At 50.2% G+C, this 20071-nt stretch overlaps 3 protein-coding genes across 7 annotated transcripts in view; 1 reads left to right on the top strand and 2 right to left on the bottom strand.

The window, feature by feature from the left end:
• RPS10 (ribosomal protein S10) overlaps positions 1–20071 on the bottom strand; it is a 382514-nt gene that overhangs the window by 285184 nt on the left and 77259 nt on the right. The gene's annotated exons all lie outside the window — the stretch shown is intronic.
• RPL10A (ribosomal protein L10a) lies at positions 3683–7649 on the bottom strand. The gene is made up of 6 exons (XM_062594917.1): positions 7594–7649; positions 7309–7383; positions 7109–7189; positions 6598–6746; positions 5452–5624; positions 3683–3884 (listed from the first exon to the last, which is right to left on the bottom strand). Exons 1-6 carry the CDS (start codon positions 7596–7598, stop codon positions 3714–3716), a joined length of 654 nt encoding a protein of 217 aa, XP_062450901.1. The 5' UTR covers positions 7599–7649; the 3' UTR covers positions 3683–3713.
• Positions 8523–19630, top strand: ZNF76 (zinc finger protein 76). 5 transcript variants are annotated; one of them, XR_009960725.1, is made up of 16 exons: positions 8523–8695; positions 9556–9735; positions 11057–11137; positions 12280–12357; positions 12508–12710; positions 13494–13571; positions 13983–14096; positions 14522–14597; positions 14956–15081; positions 15448–15627; positions 15957–16190; positions 16597–16733; positions 17626–17778; positions 17887–18000; positions 18617–18828; positions 18967–19046. XR_009960725.1 is itself a non-coding variant. In XM_062594904.1 (15 exons), the coding sequence occupies exons 2-15, from the start codon at positions 9663–9665 to the stop codon at positions 19030–19032; spliced, it is 1713 nt and encodes a 570-aa protein (XP_062450888.1). In that variant the 5' UTR covers positions 8523–8695; positions 9556–9662; the 3' UTR covers positions 19033–19630. The 5 variants fall into 5 exon arrangements, 3 of the variants coding, with proteins under 3 accessions (XP_062450888.1, XP_062450886.1, XP_062450889.1); XR_009960724.1 differs by having other exon boundaries at positions 18617–18892; positions 18967–19018; XM_062594904.1 differs by lacking the exon at positions 18617–18828 and having other exon boundaries at positions 18967–19630.

Here is a 20071-nt window from a genome sequence, read left to right as displayed (position 1 = left end):
ATCCCCGTCGCGCTCCCTCACCTCGTGTCCCAGCGGCAAGGTACGGCTCAGGTTGGGGAAGCCCTTTCTGCTGAACTCGGCTGCGTTACCTGCTTGCCGCTTCATGCAAACCATTTATTTTTATTAATATGTCTGAAGACAAGCCATGTCTCGTCCCTGGGAACCTGAAACCCAAGCGAGACGGCGCATCCCAGCATGCAGATTGGGAACGAGGACCGGCAAAGGCAAGCACGGAAAGGAGAAGGGAGCTGCTCCCGGCAGCCGGCCCCGACTACCGCGGCCGAACGGGCCCCTGCACCGTTAACCAGCTCCCCCCGCTGCAGCTGGGAGCCCTGGAAATCCTGGGGGCCCAAGTTTTCCCAGCTGCAGCGTCTCGGCCCCGGTGGGGCTCTCTGCCCACCTCCCTTCTTGCTGCCTTCCTCGGGCGTTGCAGACCGGAACCAAGCGTGTGCTGAGGGCAACGGCCGGGTGAGCGTTGCGGACGGGTTTGTCCCCTGGCATCGTCCTGTGGCCGACAGCCACGGCCAGACAGGGCACCTGGGGACAGGGACCCAAGCCTGCTGCTGCTGCACGTTGTCCCCCCCCCCCCCTTATCCTCCTCCCTGGGCTCCCCAAACTTCGTCTCCCCTTCTAGCCCTCCCATCAGCTCTTGGCCGTCGTCTTCCCTCGCGGCGCTGCGACTTCATCCCCCTCTTGATCCTCTCAAAGACCTGGAGCTGCCGGGAGTAAATGTGGTCGACTTGTGTACAGCTTTCCTGTTTGCGGTTCCCCTCCCTTCCTTCCATCCCTGTCCCTGCTTGTCTCGGTCCATCCCTAGCCCACATCTGGGAAGAGCACTGCGCCTTGGGAGATGCAGTGCAGACTCCTAATGAACGGTTATTTATTGCTCTGTCTATTGCCCCGATGACCCAGGCTTTCAGGGCTGCGAGCCCTGGGTCGGGCCTTGCTGAACCGGGAGGCGGCTGCTCACCCGCCTTTTCTCTTCGCGATCTGTCTGTGCTGCTGAACCACCCCGAGAGCTTGTTCTGGGCTTCATTAGGCGCTGTGGGTTGGATTAGCGCTGGCAGAATGGAGCTGAGGTTTGTCCCCAAGACACAGTCGTTGGAAAAGTCTGCACTGATTCATAGCAGCTGTGGATTTACCCCTGCTGCCGCCAGGCTCCAAGCCTGTTTGGAAGTTCAACATCTGTGGGCTGAGATGTTTGTCACTTGGTTGGTGCCTAAAAGCAGCTGCTTTGATGCACAAAAGCTGTTGCAGGGATTTGGAGTTTTTTATTGCTCTGGGGCAGTTGCAGCAGAGCAGTGACCGTTGAAAGGGTCTTTCATATTTAGAGAAAAACAAAGCAGGAACGACTAAGCCTGCTGTACTTTGTGGTGGCCTCAGTGCAACGCAGCCACTAATGCCCACAGAGGAGTTTCTTAATCCTTTCTAAGTTAATACTGCAGCTTCTACTACTCTGACCCTGTGCAGCTCTGCAGTGCCTAGGTGTTGGCCCACCGCTGGGAACATAAGCACACGAGAGCAGCTCTACGCCGTGTTGGCAATGTGCAGGGCACAGTGCGTTGGGTGCAGCCCCTGCAGGAGAACGGCTTCAAGAGCTACTGTCAGTCCTGCTCGCCTCACTTTACATCTGTGCTGAGCACCCTCAAGGCGGTTCTGGCAAGGCGTCTTGGGTGACACATCATGCATCACCAGGGTCTTCCTTGTTGTCCTTCGGTTGTGTCATCCGAGGGCTCTTTCCTGTGATGAGCTCTATTCCCCCAAAAAATCACCCTTTGGCACCCACACAGCATCCTTTTGGAGGATGCAGAAGTGGTTAGTCAGGCGGAAGGAATTGCTTCTTAAGACCTCCGGCGAGCAGTTGTCTCCCTTCAGCCACCAAAGTGTCCACAATCTCTGAGCGCCTGTGGCCAGGAGGCAGTGAAGCGTCACTCCAGGGCTGCCAGGGCGACCGTGCTGCATCGTGCAGCCTTCTGCTATAAACAACGGTATCTGGTAACATAACCTTCCCCTCCTTTCACTACCAGTCTCAAAAAACCGAATGAAAAAACTTCACTGGGCCGTTGGAAAGAACCACCATGCTGCAGTTAAATCCCTTTTTTCACTCCCAGTCCTGCCCCACTACACGGCTTGGAAAAGGTTTGAAAGGCTGAAAACTGCATCAGCCACCTCTCTGATGTATTGAATGTTTCAGCGTTGTAAACATTACTAAGGGTTGTTTTTTTCATGTTGGAATATTTATATCTGCCTTTTGCAGTGGGCCACAACTTACCATCTTCAACAAAATGATTCAAGTAATGAGAAAGATGTAGTTCATAAAGTTATTTGCACTTGATTAAAAAAATGTATCTGAACTTTGTAAAAAGAAATGTTTGCATTTTGTATTGTCTTTTTTTAATTATTAAATGGAATTTCTTGGTGTTGTGTTGATCTTTCAGAAACTGGCTCTGGCACTTATTTTAAAGGTTGCTAACAGCAGGATCCAAAGCTGTTTTCATTGTTTTGTTCCTTCAGAGGCTAGGACAAGTTTTTTTCAAGGGCATAGGTCTCTTAGAAGTTTAAATCTTATAGACTTTCACAAGCTTGCCAGTCATTACACAACGTATTTTTTAAATGTTTATTAATATGATGCAACGTATCTCATTTGTACCCCAACATGCTGGGGGTAGGCTGTGCCTAACAAGAACATTATGGACCCTACCCTTAGTTTCTGCTCTGCTTTGGCTTCCTTTGCCTTCCCCACCAGGTGCTGGGGTTGGACCGAGACTAGCTTAGCTTGCTCTGCAGGCCCAGAGGGAAGTGGAAGTAATGAGAAATGATCTTTGCTTTCGGCCCACCTCTGTGTTACCTGGGCTAAGATAACAGCTGCTGCACACAGCAGTTGGGGAGCCAGTCACCCTTCCCCACAGCCACAAGCCAGCTTCCTCCCCTGATTATGCCCACCTCCCTGTCCTCACCTTTTGCAGGTGTCACACCCATTCTGCCTCCTCCAACACCCTCATTGCCCCAAAGGCTCCTCCAAGCCACCCCAACCTGCTTGCTGACCTGGCCCCTCCATTTGCTCCAAGCCCAAGTTACTGGGGCCAGCTGGGGCAGACAGACACCCATCAAGCCCTCATGAGCTGCTGCTGGGCAGGATCCCCCAGCCCCGGTCATTGGTTGCTGCATGGACAGCAGCAGCACCTTATCAATGTGGCTGCCTCACCAGTCAGAGCCCCAGGACAGAGCAGAGTGCTGGAGGCCAGAGTGCACTGGCAAGCTGAATGCAAGGTAAGTAACCCCTCTACGGATGAGCTAAGAGGATCGAGGAGCTTCCCCAGCTAAAGTGCAACTGCAAGAGAAGTTCCCAGGAGTATCAGTTAGACTTACAATGCAAACCCTTAACTTTAGGGCAACAACCCATTTTTACCTATTCTAGAAGGTTTAACAGGGCTGCTGCATGCCCCTCCCTCTCTGCTCTGAGGACAAGATGCTGTGGTTGTTTCTTTACACAAGAAATTGGCTTGTGTTGCTCTTTCCTCAAAAAAGCTCTAATTCAAATTGATTCTGATGTTTCAGTTAACCTCATGTCCTTATCCCCTCAGCACAGCATTCAAGATCTTTCCTGCTTTAAGAGAGAGTAACTTTTTAAATAAGTTACTCCCCTCCCAACAAGCTTTGGAGAAACACAACCAAACACACATTAAGTGTCCTAAAAGTTTATTACTGCCTAGTTAATACAGGCGCTGGGGCTTCCCCATGGTGCTCTTGATATACAATGCACGCACATTCTGCCAGTTCTTTTTCAGCAAGGACACCAGGAAGTTGATGGCCAAGTGAATGTTGTAGACAAGTTCATCCTCTGTCATCTTCACATGACCAACAGCCACTGCCAGACAGAGCACCTGGGGACAAGAACACCAAGGTCACTCATACAGGTAGAGGCTTTTCTGGGAGACTAAGGACTACAGCTGTATGACTGATAGAACTGGGACAGCAAATGCAGAACTAAACTAAAAGCAGAACTTTAGTATTAAAGGCAACCTAGTAGTAGCTTTTGCACAGGTATCCACAGGCTAAACATGCGAGTTCAACAGCAGCAGAACCTTCTTTGGACTAGATTTTGTTAAGTCTTGAAGGAATATAATTCTTACAGCTTCAAATACTTCTATACCATGTTAGAGCTAGTGCAGAATCTCTTAAATACCTTACATTTCTACAAGTCACAGCTTGTTCTTAGAAGAGCTGGAAACTGAAATGTTCCAGATCTTAACCTCATGTTCTGTCAGCTTCACATGCTTTCTCCAGCTTATTAATGGATCCATGTTTCCGAAGTGCTCATTATATTTGCCATGTGGCTCCCATGAACATGCATAGTAGCATCTGAATACAGTCTTTGAACACCAGCTTGCATAGATCTGGTTTCCTCACAGTGCAAAGGTGACTTGCAGAAGGCAGCAAACATCACTGTGTTCCAGGTGGGAAAACTAAGCTGCAGGAGGGATGTTTAACTCTGCTCCCATACTCTATTCATTAGGCAGCACTAGCATGTGCCCTGCAAACCACTAAACGCAGTACAGTCTATTAGTGCCAAACTTAACTGCTAAGCATGGCACCAGCTTCACTTTTTGTTTTGGCACTAGCCACCGGCCCTTTCTCTGTGCACTACAGAGGCTAAACCTCTGCCTGCCAGGCCTGTGAAGCAGCTTGTAAGCCAATGTTCCCCACAGGCTGAAGACAAAAGGATTTATGAGTGGGCTGACAATAAGTGTCAGGACACCATTAGCTCAGTTATTAAAAATGCTGAAGCATGTGCAAACTATCACATTTGCTGTGCCCTTCCAGTTGCTGCGCCCTCAGGCCTCAGTCAGCTGGAGTCCAAGGATGCACCTCAGCTAGCAGAGCTGTTAATTCTGAATAATACCTCCAAGTCATTTAGAGCACTGCCGTGAGATTAAAATGCCTGAACAGGATTATTCTGGTTTTAGGGAGTCAGCGCTCTGACATCTCTTGACAGTAAGAGCAGCTATCAACAGCTCTGCTGTAAAGTTGACTTGTAGAGTCAAGCCCCAAACTTGTTTCTGACAAAGCACTGCTGTGTGCACAAACCCACTGGGGCATGCCTGGCTAGGAAAACCCACCCTGCAAGCATCACCCATTCACTGTGAGCAGTGTTAATTATGACTGATTATGCCCAGCACTGGAACATCAGCACTCTCTCCTAATAACTTGCTCCAAGATTTTTCAACCACAGATAAATTACTCCTCCTTTCCAGTCAGTAGCTGACTGCTCTGGTTACTGTGTCCCTTTACTGCACAGAAGAGTACTGGTACTTATCACTGGCAGCTGTTCTAGGAAGAAACTGCAGGGACACCTACAGTCCAGACCAGAGAACACAACCATATACAAGTGTCCATCTACCATGGCAGGGCAGGGGGAAATGTAGCTGCTGGAAGTCCTGTGTTCTTTACCTTCTTCATCTGAAATTTGATGGTAGATTTGACCTCATCAACCTTGGCCACCAGGTTCTCATTATGAGTGAGAAGAGAAGGGAATTTCCCAGCTTTGTTCAGCCCTGGACCCAGGATCCGAGGAATCTGCTTGATCAAGGACTCTGAAGCCAGGAAGGCATCATACTTCTTAGCTGCAAGGAGAGAACAAATGTAGGTAAGGAAGTACTCAAGCTCTTGCACAGAGCTTGAGCTCTCAGCTCACCTGAAACTGCACTGCTCCCTTTCCCTCACATGCCTTCATGCATTTGCAGAATGCTGCTCAAGTCTAAGCTAGTTGTCTTAATACTGTATTAGAAGAAATCACTTGTCACACTAGCCACACCTGCCAAGACCAAACTTCACACTCTGTCAGCAATTCCATGCACTTTAATGTACTAAAGTACTAAATGTACTTTACTTCCCTGAAGTTAGTATTTGCTGAACTATGGTTAAAACTCAGTTCTGGTGTCTACCAGGAGCACTGCAACATATTCTGTGCATGTGCAGATAGGCAACATGATGTATTTGAGAAAAGATGCCTCTGCTGTAAGCGGAGCCAGTGTCAAATTGGTGTACTTCATAATCACTTATGGCTCCATGATTAATCCTGGATTCAGTGGAAAGCTTTCCTTCTCTGCATGAAGCGTGTATTAAAATCACAGACTTTGCAGGGAGGGAATGATTTTTATATATTACCATTCTGTTCATTTAAAGTACTGCAAAACTAAACCAAACTGCTGTTTTGCTTCTATCTAGTTCCACTGGGCCTATACTCTTGACTCTGATCAGGAGAACAAAAACCCTCTAAGGGCGAAATTTTCAGGGAGAAAGGAGCCATTTTTCTTTACCCCTCCTACCTGGAAAGAGCAATCAATATTCCCTGCATCCCTGAAGTGCTGACCTGTCAGTCAGCTCTGTCAGACCTTTTAAACTAGGCTGCTGGCTCTTTTGGGTAGTTCCTATGCAGAGTGATACTTAAGGCTGACTATGGTTAGTTTTCATTTTCTTGCAGTTAACCATGACATGAAAATCTGACTAAGAGGAATAATTGCACTGCTTACTTGGCCCCCCTACCTGTCAAGTTAGCCAGCACACTCCAAGAATCCATTTCATGCCCACACTCACCCAGCTTCTTCACCAGCTTCTTGTTTTTGTTGAGTTTCTTCAGAGCCTCTATGTCCATGTGAGGAATGTCAACTGCTTTGGCCTCGTCACAGTGCTGCTGGTCCCCCAGCAGGCAGACCGAGAATTTGGGCCGTGGAGTCGACTTCAGCCTGGCAACAGGAGAAAGTCTGCATTACTCTGAACTGTCAGTGTCACTCACCTCTAAGTGAACTGCCACGGAGATACCTTACCACAGTGCCTGGGAATCTTCCTCCACAGCTTCTAACCTGCCTTCTCCAGCAGGTCGGTGGGGTCAGCCCAGGGGCCTTCCCACACCTCCCCTCATGTTTTAAGACCCAGGGTAGGGGTCCGTCCAGCCGCACCCCCTTGGGAGGAGCGGTCTGAACTACCCAGGCGGTTCAGCTCTGCGCCCTCCTGCTGCGGTGCCCAGCAGCTGCCTGGCCACTCCGCAGGGCCTAGCGGCAGAGGGGCGCGGAGCTGAAGGCTGGGTGGGAGCTAGAGGATGCCGAACCTGACGGTGCCGGAGAAACGCTTGTCCTTCTGCGGGTCATAGTTCTTCAGGCTGATCTGCAGCTCCACGGTCTCCACGAACCTGAGGGAGGGGGGAGAGAAGCCGCTCCCGTAAGGGCCCGCCCGGGCCGGCAGTGGGACCCCGGCCGAGCGCCAGGGCCTGGAGCGCAGCCGGTGCTTTCTGCGGGACGGGGCTCTTACTTGCGCCGCTTGGTCTTGCTCCCTTGCAGCACCTCCTTCACCGCCTCGTACAGCGTGTCGCGGGAGACTTTGCTGCTGCGGGGGGGAACGACAAGGCCGGCTCAGGCACCGGGCGCGGCCGCAGGGCCGCCTCAGGCCTCCCCAGCCATCAGGCGCCTGCAGGGCGAGCGGGTGGGACAAAGCCCCGACCGTGGCTCCCCCCCGCCGCTGCCTGGGCCCTGCCGATCGCCCAAACCACCGCCCACGGGCGCGGATGGCGGCGGATGGCGCGCCCGCAGCACCCACCTCATGGCGGCGGCGGGCCGGGGACGAAAGGCCGCCCGGCCGCCACGGGCGCTATAAATAGGGGACGGCTCTCGCGAGAGTTGGACGTGCGGCGCAGCGCGCTGCCATGTTGGGTGTGGCGCGGGCGGGTGGCGGTGGCGGCGCCATGCTGGGTGTGCCCAGCCTGGCGGCCCTTCTCCCCCCTCTGGGGTCCTCTATCGGTTAAAGGACTTAGCGAGGCCGCGGTGATGGCGCAGAGGGCGTGCTGCCTTAGAATCTCATTTTGCTGCCAGCGTTCTCCCAGGCAGCTGCCATCCTAACCGAAGCACAAAACCTCTAGCTGCCTCAGAGATTTCATCGCAGGTAAACGACCAAACCTGCACGCGAGGCTTTGCATCTCCACAGCAGCATCGGGGAAGGAGATGGGATGCAGCAAAAATTGGTGTCATCAGAGCCCAAGTGTTGGGAGCCGTTTGAGCTGCCCTCTGCAGCGTGCTGCCTGAATGCAGCCCCGGTGCGAGCACCTCTTCAGGAGGTCCCAGAAGGCCTCGTGTTCAGCCTGCGAGCACAATGTCGTGAGACAGGCTTTTCTCTGGGGGACCAGTAAAGCAGCTGTGATTAAATTTAAGCAGGGAGGTAGCCCAATTGCCGGCTCTTTGCAAACATGTAGGTGTGTGAAGCGCCAGGGCCAGGCGCAGCAGGCAAGGCAGGAGCTGTGTTGGTGGAGAGTTTATTGAACACTCCTCCTCCTTGCCCTCCGCTTTTGGAGGCACCGCCGTTGCCCCGAGGGCGCGCAGCCCTGTGATCTCCCCTAGCCAGGCAATAGCAAAGGCGTCCGAGGGCAAGCGCGGCCTGGCAGCGTCAGGGCGCGGACGGCGCATGCGGGGAAGGGCCGCGCATGCGCCCTGGCCCCTCAGCGGCTTTCTCGCCCTACAGGGGCCCAGGAGCTGCTTCCCGGGCGGGGGAGCTTTGCGGGCCCCGGAACCTGGATGCCGGCTCCGCGGGTGGCTGAAACGCGGCGGGGCGCTCTGCCGCTATGCAGGTTGCGGGGTGGTGCACGCAGGGGCTGGGCCCCGGTGCATGGCGGTCAGGCGGCGGACTGGGCGCCGTCGGGTTCCCGCAGGTCGGTGCCAGCGGTGGGGGGGAGGCCTGAGGGGAAGTGGCGGGAGGGAGCGGGGGGGAGATGGCGGCCGAGGGGCCGCCGGGCCCGGCGAGCTGCTGCTGTCTCCTCCCCCCCCCCCCCCCCCGGCCGCGCCACGGAGGAAGAAGGTGTGGGGAGAGGTTCAGTACCCCCTGCCGCCCTCAGGACGCTGGGCCTGCCCCGCCGCTGCCCTCGGGGCTCGCCGTGGCGCCCGACGCCTTCCCCGCCCTCGGGGCGCAGCGGCCGCCATGTCGCGGGGGGTGAGCGCGGCCCCGGGGGGCTGCGGCAGTGGGGGCTTGTTCCTGGAAATAAAAGCAATAAAATACTGGGCTGTCTCGGAGATGACTGCCAAAGATAATCTATCAGAACAGTGTCGCTTCAGCAAGGTGTTCGTGCTGGGGGCTGGGTGTAAGATCATCTGCCCTTGGCCAGAAATCCTGCTCTTCAGAAGGAATTAGGGAACCCAGGAGAAAGTGGAGGTGCTCCCAGGGAGGCTCTCTTGCAGCACAGGACACCTTCACCCTGTACATCGAGACTCTAAAGCACTTGGAAGCCTTCCTTGCACATCACTTGAGGGGCAAGAGGGGGTTAAGTGTGGTACCTATGCTGTCTCTAGTCAGTGCACTTGTTTGATAAGCTCTCTCTTCCGTTTTCCTGCAGGATAGATTGTCGGCCTTGCCTGTTAAAAAATTGTGCTGTTGGTATGGGAAGGGGTGCTTCTTTTGTCCAGTGTAATCCCCTACAGTCTCAAAAATACTGTTTGTCATTCAAGCCTTTCTTTGTATGCAAAAATGAGCATACACTGGGAGAAAATATAATTTGCAATGTTCTTTTTATTTAAGGCTTAAAACTCACTGTTCCACAAATCTCTTGCTCTGGCTCCTGGCGCTCTCTGAGAGCACACTGAATAAAGTGAAATTCATGTCTGAGGAGCAGTCATCCGGGCAGGATGGAGAGCTTGGGCCTGCAAGCAGTGACCCTTAGTGATGGGACGACAGCCTACATTCAGCAGGCTGTCAAAGGTAACAATTTTGGGGGGCTATGAAGTCTAAAAGTGCCTTGAATGAGCCTGTGAAATTGGACTTATTGAAAGTGTCCCCCTGGCATGCTGTCAGATATCTTGTGCAGTTGCTTCATACAGAAAACTTGCAGTTATCTGTTAAATTTGCACAGAAGAGTGATGCAGCAAAAAGAAAGCATACCTCTTGTTTGAAAATAAAGCTTTGGAGATAGGAGAGCTGTTGCAGTGTAACAAGAAAGTTTGGCTCAAACTGAAGCAAACCCCATTCTTTCAGGGATAACATGGGAAATAGTTCACCCGGTTCAAGCAAAACTCCCCTTGAAGTCAAGCAGGGTGTTTTACTTAACTAAGGAGTATAGAGTTTAGTTCATGCCAATGCTTTTCTCATTCAAAGGGGTGCTGAGCTTAGTGTTTGTTAGTTGAAGTGATAGCAGTGCCAAATTCAACACCTGTCCTCGTTTTGGAGTTTGTAAGATGTACTTTGCCACCCACTGTTCCTGAGAAAAGGAGCGTTCTATATTTCAGCCTGTAGAACACATTCATAGAACTGTTGAGGTCCTTGTGATTGCTGCCTTGCTTTCTTTTTCCATATGAACTCACTGCAGGTTTATTATATTTACTGAACTGGGCTATCTTGAAAACAGCTAGGTCTCCTGACCCCCACCCCCAACACTTTCCATTAGGTGAAACAGCCTGGATCCCTAGTGTTCAAATGGGTTGGTACAGTGACCTCTCTGCATCAGGTATCTGTGTAACTAAAATATTATTGTAGAAAAATTTTGTTAAAGTGAGAAGTTGCTCAGAGAGCTGCGCTGTTCTAAAATCCCGTTTTTCACAACACACCAAGGGTAGCAATGCTCAGACTTTTAGGGCCTGTTTATTTCTTTCCCAATAATGGACCCTCAACTGAAGTAGAAGAAATGTTCAGTCTGCTGCTGGTGCCGTTAAAAGCTTCCAAATGAGTTGTTCTGCAGTGAAAGTGTAGTTGGTTTCTGCTTTAGATCCAAAATGCTTAGCACATGTTATTCTTTTGCTTATTGGCTTGTGGAGCTGTGAAGGGTAGCTTGTAAACAAGTATTGGCTGAGATTCTTTGTCTTTATCCTCCTGTCTAGGCAAAGGAGACTCTAACATTTCTGGAAATTAAGTGCAGCCATCACTATTCAGGGGAAGGCTTGATAAATAACTACTTATAAGTAGCAGTTTCACTGTCTTTTTGTATGACTGGCTTCCTTGAAAAGATGCAACAAAAAGGACAACTTGCTGGACCAGGAAGATTGTGAACTCTGCAAGCGCTTCTCACTGTATTTCTCAACTGTTTCAGATGAAAAGCTGATAGAAGGGCAAGTCATTGAACTTGAAGATGGGACCACAGCTTACATTCATCAGGTGACTGTTCAGAAAGGTGAGGACCTTAAATTTACATTTTCCTTTCTAGAAGGATGTCATGTGACTGAAGTTTTCAATGTCCCAGCAATTGTGCCTCCTCTCTCAGCACTAACTTTAAGGGATCTTTTTAGGTGTGGTTTTTGGTCCTGCCTATGGTTTTGAGACTGAATGTCAACAAACTGACAAGAAGTCAGACTTGCTGGTGGTGTAAGCAAATGTTTGTTAAATGTTATGAATGTTAAGAGTTTTGCCTGTAGGCTCACTCACAGTTTGCAAGTCTAACAGATTGATCACAAGACTATGAGCAAGGCCAGTGAGCTGTGTGGTTTTTGCATACACTCTCTGCGTACATGTGTTAATCATACATAACCCAAAGTTTGTTTGATCTGAGAGCAGCTAGACAGAAACTTCCTCTGAACTATAAGATATATGTTACCCTTGGATTTTTTGGGGGGAGGGGGGTGCTGAAGGGGACAGATTGGAAGCCCTGTCATTTTGGTCATTGGCCTATCAGCTCTGAAATGAAGTGACATTAACTAAGCTGAGGGGTGATGGGAGTTCATTTCATGTGTCGTGGAGGAATCCTCCCCAGCCATGATGAGCTGTTATAAAAAGGGCAGGCGGAAAGAAGTCTGTAGCTCTGGGCCATCCTCCCCTCCCTCTCTCAAGCTCCTTGTGTGGCACCTCCCTTTTCTGTTCTCAGAAGCTTGTTTGAAACCCACCTTTTATGCCTGGCTGTACTACTTTTCTCCCTTCACCTTCTTCTCTACCTCCAAACCTGCCAAGAGTCTACTTTCTCACCCCTCTTCCCTCTGTCATGGGATGTGTATGTTTTCTTTTACAAACCACTGTGCCAGAGCTTTCCATTTTGTCTGGGATGTAACTTGGCATTTTGGAACTGTTGAGATACAGAATTACAGATTACTGCATTGCTGCAAGTTATGTGTGAAGCCTTAAAAACCTCATAATTTGTGACTGACAGGCTCAGATGGTATCTTACAGGCTATAATTTTGGCAGACTTTCCATGCAAGCAAGCAGGCTTTGTTTGTGCTCTTTCATGGGAGTGAATACAGTAGTGTTCAGCATCTAAAGTAGTATCTCTTCTAACCCATCTGAGTATTCTGATAAAGTTTGTGGATTTTCTTCTTTTATTTTAGAGTCTGTAGCTTTTGAGGATGGGCAGCCAGTGTTGTTGGAAGATGGCACTATGGCGTACATACACAACACACCTAAAGGTAAAAAGCATTCCTCATCCTTTCCTTAGCATCTGGAATATAAATTGCTGAAGCATTATGAATTTCTAAGCTGTAGGTAGCCTGGAGAGATGAAAAGCAGCTGACATTCATCAGCTCTTTTATATTTGGCTTTGTTGGTTCCGCTTGCAGAGAGTTACAATTCCAGCACCCTTGAGGCGGTCCAGCTGGAGGATGGCTCCACCGCCTACATACATCGTCCTGTCATTGTGCCACCTGGCAGCACCATCCTGGCAGTGCAGGCAGAATCTGTGCTGGAGGAGTTGGTTGGAGAGGAGGAAGAGGATGCCTTTGATGCTGAGACCATTAATGCATTAAAGCAGTATGCCAGCAAGGTGAGGCCCCAATACTTCCTTCATGGTCTGACAGCATCACTGAGGGGCTGGTGTAGTAGTCCCCATTTGGCCTGAGGTTTAAGTTACCTTTCTTGTCGGTACTTTTGTGTCTGTTTCTCAGCAATGCCAACTCTGAGGAGAGAAATTGGACATGGCTTCTCTGGGAATGCTGTCACTGATAGGTTGCTGACATTTAAGGACCTGGAAACATGGCATGCTCCTGCTGGAATTCCTAGCTAGTTCTAGCAGAGTGCTGGGCCTTCTATCCTTAAGCTGTTTCAAGCATAGTTCTGGGAAGAGCAGAGAGCTGCTATGATGCACCTTGGACTTTGTTTCCTTGCTTTATATGCTTCTCCCTGGGGAGTTTTTTTTCTGTTTGCCTGCATTCCTCATAACATCACCTGGTTGTGATGCACTCTTCCATTAATGATTCAGGTGACACATTAAGACCAATCTTTTACATATTGGGAGTGGCTGAGTTATGATGCTTGTTCACCCCGTTACAAAGGCCTCAGAACATGTATTATTGCTACAATACTCCATCTAAATATCTGTGGTCTTGAGCGCTGCCATTTTGTCCTATCCTCATAGCACTGTGTGAGAGGGAGGCAGTGTTTAAGGCTGCTGATGGAGACCTTCCTGCTGTGACAGGACCAGTCACCGCCAGCTTTTTGGAGAAGAGTGGGTCACCTCTGCTGGTGTGAATGTCTTCCTGCTGGGGCTGCTCACCTGTTCTGCATTGTACAGGGAGGCATGAACAGTGCTGTGTATCTTTGCTTGCAGGTATCTGATGAGGAAGAGGAGGGAGTAACAAATATCTGCTGTATGAAGAGTGAGGATTCTGGCGATGTCCCTCCCCAGGTCTGAATTTTTCAGTGATCTGTCTCTGAGATTAGGCTAATTTCCTCTTGATGCACAGCACTTTGCAGACTAGTAATTAAGACGGCTTTGGGGCTCCTCTGCAAGATTAGCAAATACATTAGCTGCAGGTTTTGCAAATGAGCTAGATGAAGCATGGAGATGTGTGTTACGTGTCTGAGAATACCCAGTGACCTCAGAGATTGGACTGGGAAATTCTGGTTCCTGGATGCCTGCTCTGTCACCTGGATTGCATGATGTGCACAACCTGTGTTTGTAGGAACACATTTTTGTGAGGATATCTGAAGACGCGCACATGTGTGTGTGTGTGGCAAGGAGGAAAATGATTCATATGGACTTTGCGACGTCTGCTGTGGTGGCTTACTGAATTAAGTCCCATGTATCTCTTGGCAGGATTTGCAGGAAGAAGTGCACAGCAATGAGAAGGGGCAGCAGGTTGCCAGTAGAGCTTTCCGTTGTGGGTACAAAGGCTGTGGCCGCCTCTATACCACAGCCCACCATTTAAAGGTAAAGCAGCTAATGTGCAGTCATGCAGACTGGGTATGTTCCCATGTTGTGTTGCCAGTTCAGAAAACTTGCTGCACAAAAGGCTGAGAGTTGCATGCTTGATTTCCCACAGGAGAAAGGTCAAGGCATCCTGTGGCACTAGCATATTGCTCTAAAGTGAGTTTTTCTCTGAGGTTTTTAGGGAGATGCTTTCAACCTTGAAGAACAAGAGGAAAGCATTGTATTTTTAATATGGGAAGAGGAAAATGGGACTGTGTCAGTGAGAAGACACTCTGACCCATGAGAGATCCAGATGTGTTGGCCATGGTGAAAGCCAGTAGAGCACTTCAGATTCTCTCGACCACCTAGACTTCACTGCACTACTTTCCTTCCCTTGCCCTCCTTGGCTTGGACCTCACTTTAAAGATCTGTTCTTTCTGTTCTAGGTACATGAACGTGCTCACACAGGTGATCGGCCATATACATGTGACTTCCCAAGCTGTGGCAAAGCATTTGCTACAGGTAACAGGTTTTCTTTTGCAAAAGTTCTCTATTCTGTCCAGTGCAAACCGCTCTTGAGAGGATCAGCCCTCACTTCTTTCCAGCAGAGCACAGTAAGCATAGCTTTTAAAAACTTCTGAGAAAGAATTGCAGCGTGTGAAATTGTTGGATGTTGACTAATTATGAACAGACAAAATGAGTTAAGGCAAGATGATGAATTCTCAGTGGTGTTGTGAGGCTATTTGGATATTCCATCCTATTCAAATTCGTAGACACAGGTCAGTCATTCAAAAGTTTGTAGATTGAGAGGTGGTACACAGCTTGCCATGTTACTTCCTCTGCATTATAAAATTAATTTTGCAGTTTCTTTCCTTGCCAGGGTATGGGCTGAAGAGCCATGTGAGAACACATACTGGTGAAAAACCTTACAAGTGTCCAGAAGACATGTGTACCAAAGCCTTCAAAACTTCTGGGGATCTACAGAAACACATCAGAACACACACAGGTGAGCAGTACAGGAGGAGAAGCCCCTAGACACTCACTGAATAGGTGTCTAAGGTGAAGCACTGCTTCAGTCTTTGTCCAGTTTCTACTTTTTGATATCTTGGGTGAAGAAAGGTAGAACTGAAGTAATTTTCATACAGAAGTAGGTGGTGGAACTAGGGATTCTTGACTCTGTTACCAACAGCAGAGCAAAAGAGCTTTGTTTGCTAGAGGAAATGTCACACACAGTATTCACAACAGCAAGAACTGAACTGAGGTCTCATTAGTGTAATAATCTGTAGAGGAGTAAAAGGATACAGGTGTCCAGAGCATTCCAGGTAACTGGGTTTTAGCAGGACTCTTATTCTGTGTTACCCTGTCAATGCAGGGGAGCGTCCCTTCAAGTGCCCATTTGAGGGTTGTGGCCGCTCTTTTACCACATCCAACATCCGCAAGGTTCACATCCGAACGCACACAGGCGAGCGGCCTTACATGTGCCCGGAGCCCAACTGCGGAAGGGGTTTCACCAGTGCCACCAATTACAAGAACCATATGAGAATCCACACAGGTAAGAGGAGAAGAGGGTAAAACACAGATGCTTCTTCCCTAGTCAGCTGGCAGCACGGATGGCATGTGGTATCAGGCAAATCTATGGGACTGAAATGACAATTTCCAGGCAGTACTTTGTTGGTGTAGATTTGGTGCTAGCCAGGGGAGTTAAAGGAAATAGGAATTGCCTAACTGGGCTGATGATAGTTCCTTCTACCCCTGTACTCTGTCTCCAGCCATTCCTTGTTAGTGGGGAATCCCTTCCCAGAGTGTGGTGAGGGTGAGCAGATAAAGCTCTGCACTGTGAGGTTGGCAGAGCATGGAAAGTCACTGTGGCCTCTGTCATAGGAGAGAAGCCGTACATGTGCACTGTGCCGGGCTGTGGAAAGCGCTTCACAGAGTACTCTAGCCTCTACAAGCACCACGTGGTCCACACGCACTGCAAGCCCTACACCTGCAATAATTGTGGGAAGACCTACCGCCAGACCTCCACGCTGGCCATGCACAAGCGCAGCAGCCACGGTGAGCTGGAGGCCACAGAGGAGAGCGAACAGGCCCTCTACGAACAGCAGCAGCTGGAGGGTAAGCAACCGCTTCCCCATCACCTTCAGCAGGGCTTGGATCAGACTATCTGACAAAGCAGAGAGATCCCGCAGCTGCTCTTCTCCCTCGGACCTGGGCCTGTGCTACGGCCTCTTGTCTTCCTCATCAAGCCCACATCTGTGTTGCAGCCAAGAGTAAAGGGCTCCCTGTGATCTTGTTTGTATGTCATAGGGTGGGAGGGGGTTACTTTCCATTCTATAGTATGGGGAGAGGTAAAGATCCTTGCTCCCAGATCAACCCAGGGGTGTTATCACCTTAATCACACACTATTCTCTTGTGTTGGCCCTTCAGGGAACAAGCAGGTCCCAGGGTCACACATGTGCGTTCATGCTCTGATCAGCACTTCTCTCTCATCCCCTTTGCTGTTTCCCCTTTCCTGACTCAGCTGCTACTGAAAGAGGCTCCCTGCTGAAGAGCCAGCATATTGCTTTCCTGTCAGAGATGGAGGAAGATGAGGACGAAGAGGAAGATGATGGTATGCCTACGCAGGTCTCGCTTATCTCTCAGGATGGGACGCAGCAGGTACGGATACTAACAGCCTCCAGCATGTGGGGAGGGAAAAGTTATCTGAGGGAGATTCTGCCTCTTACCCAGCTGCACTCCGCATTCCACTGAGCACTTCCTGATGCTCCTAAACAGGGCCTCCCACCAGGGAGGCAGGGGGGCCTCACCTTGGTGTTCTCTTTAGGGATCTTTTCAGTGTGAAGCAGATCCCAGAGATTCATAGATTCTGTCTTTTATGAGGGCTCCTTCCTTACAGCCTTACCCAACTGCTACAGTCTTGATGTGGAGGGTAGAGAACACAGGCCTCTGGTCCCTGACTCACTCTCCAGCGAGTCTGCAGACAAAGTCTCATAGGCATTTTGTCAAGGCTGGTGCACAGCGCTGCCAGCCCTTGCTTCCTGGTCTGCTGCCAAAAGATCAGTCCCAATCTCTGCTGACACAGGCTGGATTTTGAAATTGTTTTTTTGTAGTGTGTAAACAGCAGCCTTGTTCTTGTTCCATACTTCCCTCTACCAACAGTTCATGTGCTGACTGGGAAAATTTCCTTCTGTGGTGTAGGGTGAAGGAAAATAGTTGCCATGAATATCTCTACAATTTCCTCTTGGTCGAAGGTGCTGCCTGCTGCAGCAATACACAAGTTGCCACTTAAGAGCTTAGAAAGAAGATGCTAAATAGAGGAAGGGGAGATGTAGTCAAACGGTTAGAGCCAGAGACTCAAGATTTGCAGGTTCTCCACTCGTTCTCTCTGTCACTCTAGGCGAGTCCTTTGAGTTCTCTGTGACCTAGGTCTTGCATGCAAAGAAAGAATATTTCTTCCTTACCGAGACATTTGTGTTGCTAACCTCAGCAATTACTTAAGGCTTCCTGAAAAACTGTTCTGGCTGAAAGGATCCCCTTTTATCCCACCCAGGTCAGACTATCCCAGGAAGACCTGCAGGCCCTGGGCAGTGCAATCAGTATGGTGACGCAGAGCAGTGCCCTTGCAGAGCCTGAGGAAGAGCTCACAGGTGATGACTCACACACCGTGACTATGATCAACAGTGATGGCACTGAGACGCAACCGGTACGGGCAAATGTGGGGCCTTTCCTCTTCCATGCAGAGAAACATCCTGCGAAAAGGGAATCACACTTTCTTTTAAAACGTAATTGTTTTTATCTTAACTTTTCCCAGGTTACAGTAGTCACCTCTGGGACAGTCATGTCTGAGGAATCAGCCATCACATCCCCCCGTCATCAGCAGGTGGCATTGCTGGCTACTGCCAATGGCACCCACATTGCAGTGCAGGTACCGTGCAGCCCCCTGAGCAGGCCTGAGCGTTGTTCCTGCCATGTTATCCTCCCTTCCTTCCTGTGCATCCCCATCCACCCACTTGCTTCAGCACGTACCTCTCGCTTTGCGGTCTCTGCTCTATTCCAGGATGCTTGCTCCTTAATTCCTGGATGTCCTGTGTGCTGAACAGAGCAGGGACATGTAGGGGTAAGACTGTGGAGCAGAGAGCTTAGGGAGGGCTCCTGGGAGACGTACGAGCTGCTGTGACAGAGCTGAAGTGCAGGAAGGGGCAGAGCAGACACCAGCTCAGTGGTATCCTACAACACTTACTTGAACAACTGACCCAGCTGTATCACACCAGCACATGTGTGATCCTGTCCTCAACCACCCGTGTTCTCAGCTGTCTGGCTTGTCTGCGTGAGCAGCCCCTTGTATTTGCACAACGCTCATTTGTAAGCAGCCTGTCCCCATCACAGCAGTGTCTCCCTGTTTTGCCCCTGTGCTTCACACCTGTGTCACCCACTTCAGATTCCTCACACCTCTGTCCTGCTGAGGCTGCCCTGAGAGACGCCAGGTCTACTGAGCCCACCTTCTGGGAGGGCAGTGTTATCTCTTGTCTTTCTTCCCCTAGTTAGAAGAGCAGCAGAGCCTGGAGGAAGCCATAAGCATGGCGGCAGCAGCAATGCAGCATGAACCCGTAACACTTGATGCAGCCGTGTCTGAGAATGGGTGCTGAGACCCTGCCGAGCCTCCTGGGCAGGGAGAGCAGGCAGCCCGAGCCTGTTTTCCACGAGGTGTTGGGATCTGCAGGAACTGGGCCAGCTGGCACGCAGCAGACACGCAGTACGTGAGCGAGGAAGGAGTATGAGTCCAGCTGACTGCATCCAGCATATACACCACGCAGGTGGTGAGAGCAGCAGATGTGGGCAGTGTTGGGCTGCTGGAGTGACCCTATGTGAAGGGCTCTTCTCTTGATTGCAGGGATGTCTGAGAAACTTGGCTGCCTTCTGCTGGAGCTCTGCTGTTTCCCTGGGCTCAGAGCGGTGACTTTATCCTGCTCCTTGCCTTGGAGACTGACTCCCTATGCCTGATGGAGATGACAGGTTGTGTCTTCTGTTGTTAACTCCTTCGTGGCCAAGACTCTGAAGACTTACCAGTCTTCTGTGTAGGCCTGGAGCTACAGCAGTTTCAGCAGTCACTGTGTGCAAAATCTATTCTGGAGAGGCACTTCCTACCCTTTCCCCTTTAGGAATGGTCCAACCACTGCCTACTCCTGTGTGAGGGGCAAGTGGGCAGTATATGCGCAGAAGCAATAAAGCCTCAAAAAGTGAAGCATCAGCACCAGCCTAGGCAGTCCTGGGCTCAGTGTTTTTGAGTGGCAGCCACTTCCTGATGCGGGAAGTCAGTTTGCCCTGGTGCACACTGAGCAAGCACCCAGGCAGGCTCCACGTGCACCTGGGCACAACAGCAGTTCTGTCTCTACTACAGTCCTCTAAAGCAAATTTCCTTGGCAGATTCACCACTCTGGAGTAGAGGAAAATCTTGCCTCCACAGCTGCCAACCAGCACTTCTTGACGGCTGAGCTAGACTTGTATGTAAATACTGAGTTGAAATAAAAACAAATGTCTTTTTATAAAAAGAAAAACCAAAAGCACCCATTTCCCATTTCTCCTTCGGTTTCTGGAGCTGGTGGACTGGCAAAGGGTTGGAGGGAGGGTTGGATTATATTATTTTGCAGATAGATGGATTAAGGAAATTCACAGAGCAAATACATCTCATGCTCGTGCACATTCTGCAGTCCTCTCTGCTAGCTGGAGTGGGAGACCCAGGCTGGCTTTCTCAAACCCCCAGAACTAGCCTTAGCACCTCTGGTGTTTACCTCTGCCCCTGGACATTTTGTCGACATAAGGAACGCCAGCACAGGCTCCAAGTAGTGAGGTAGTTAGTTATTGGCTATATACACCCGAGAAGTGCTCTTAGGTTGCTTCTGCAAGAGAAGAGGTTTCTGCGGGGAAGCACGGGCATGCCACTCCAATAACGCCTCCGTGGGAGGGCTGCAGCAGGCAGATTTCAGCTTGCCTTTTCT

This window comes from Rhea pennata, chromosome 25 (genome assembly GCF_028389875.1).
Source record: "Rhea pennata isolate bPtePen1 chromosome 25, bPtePen1.pri, whole genome shotgun sequence".
Classification (NCBI taxonomy): Eukaryota; Metazoa; Chordata; class Aves; order Rheiformes; family Rheidae; genus Rhea; species Rhea pennata.
This window is presented reverse-complemented; position numbering and strand designations above follow the sequence as displayed.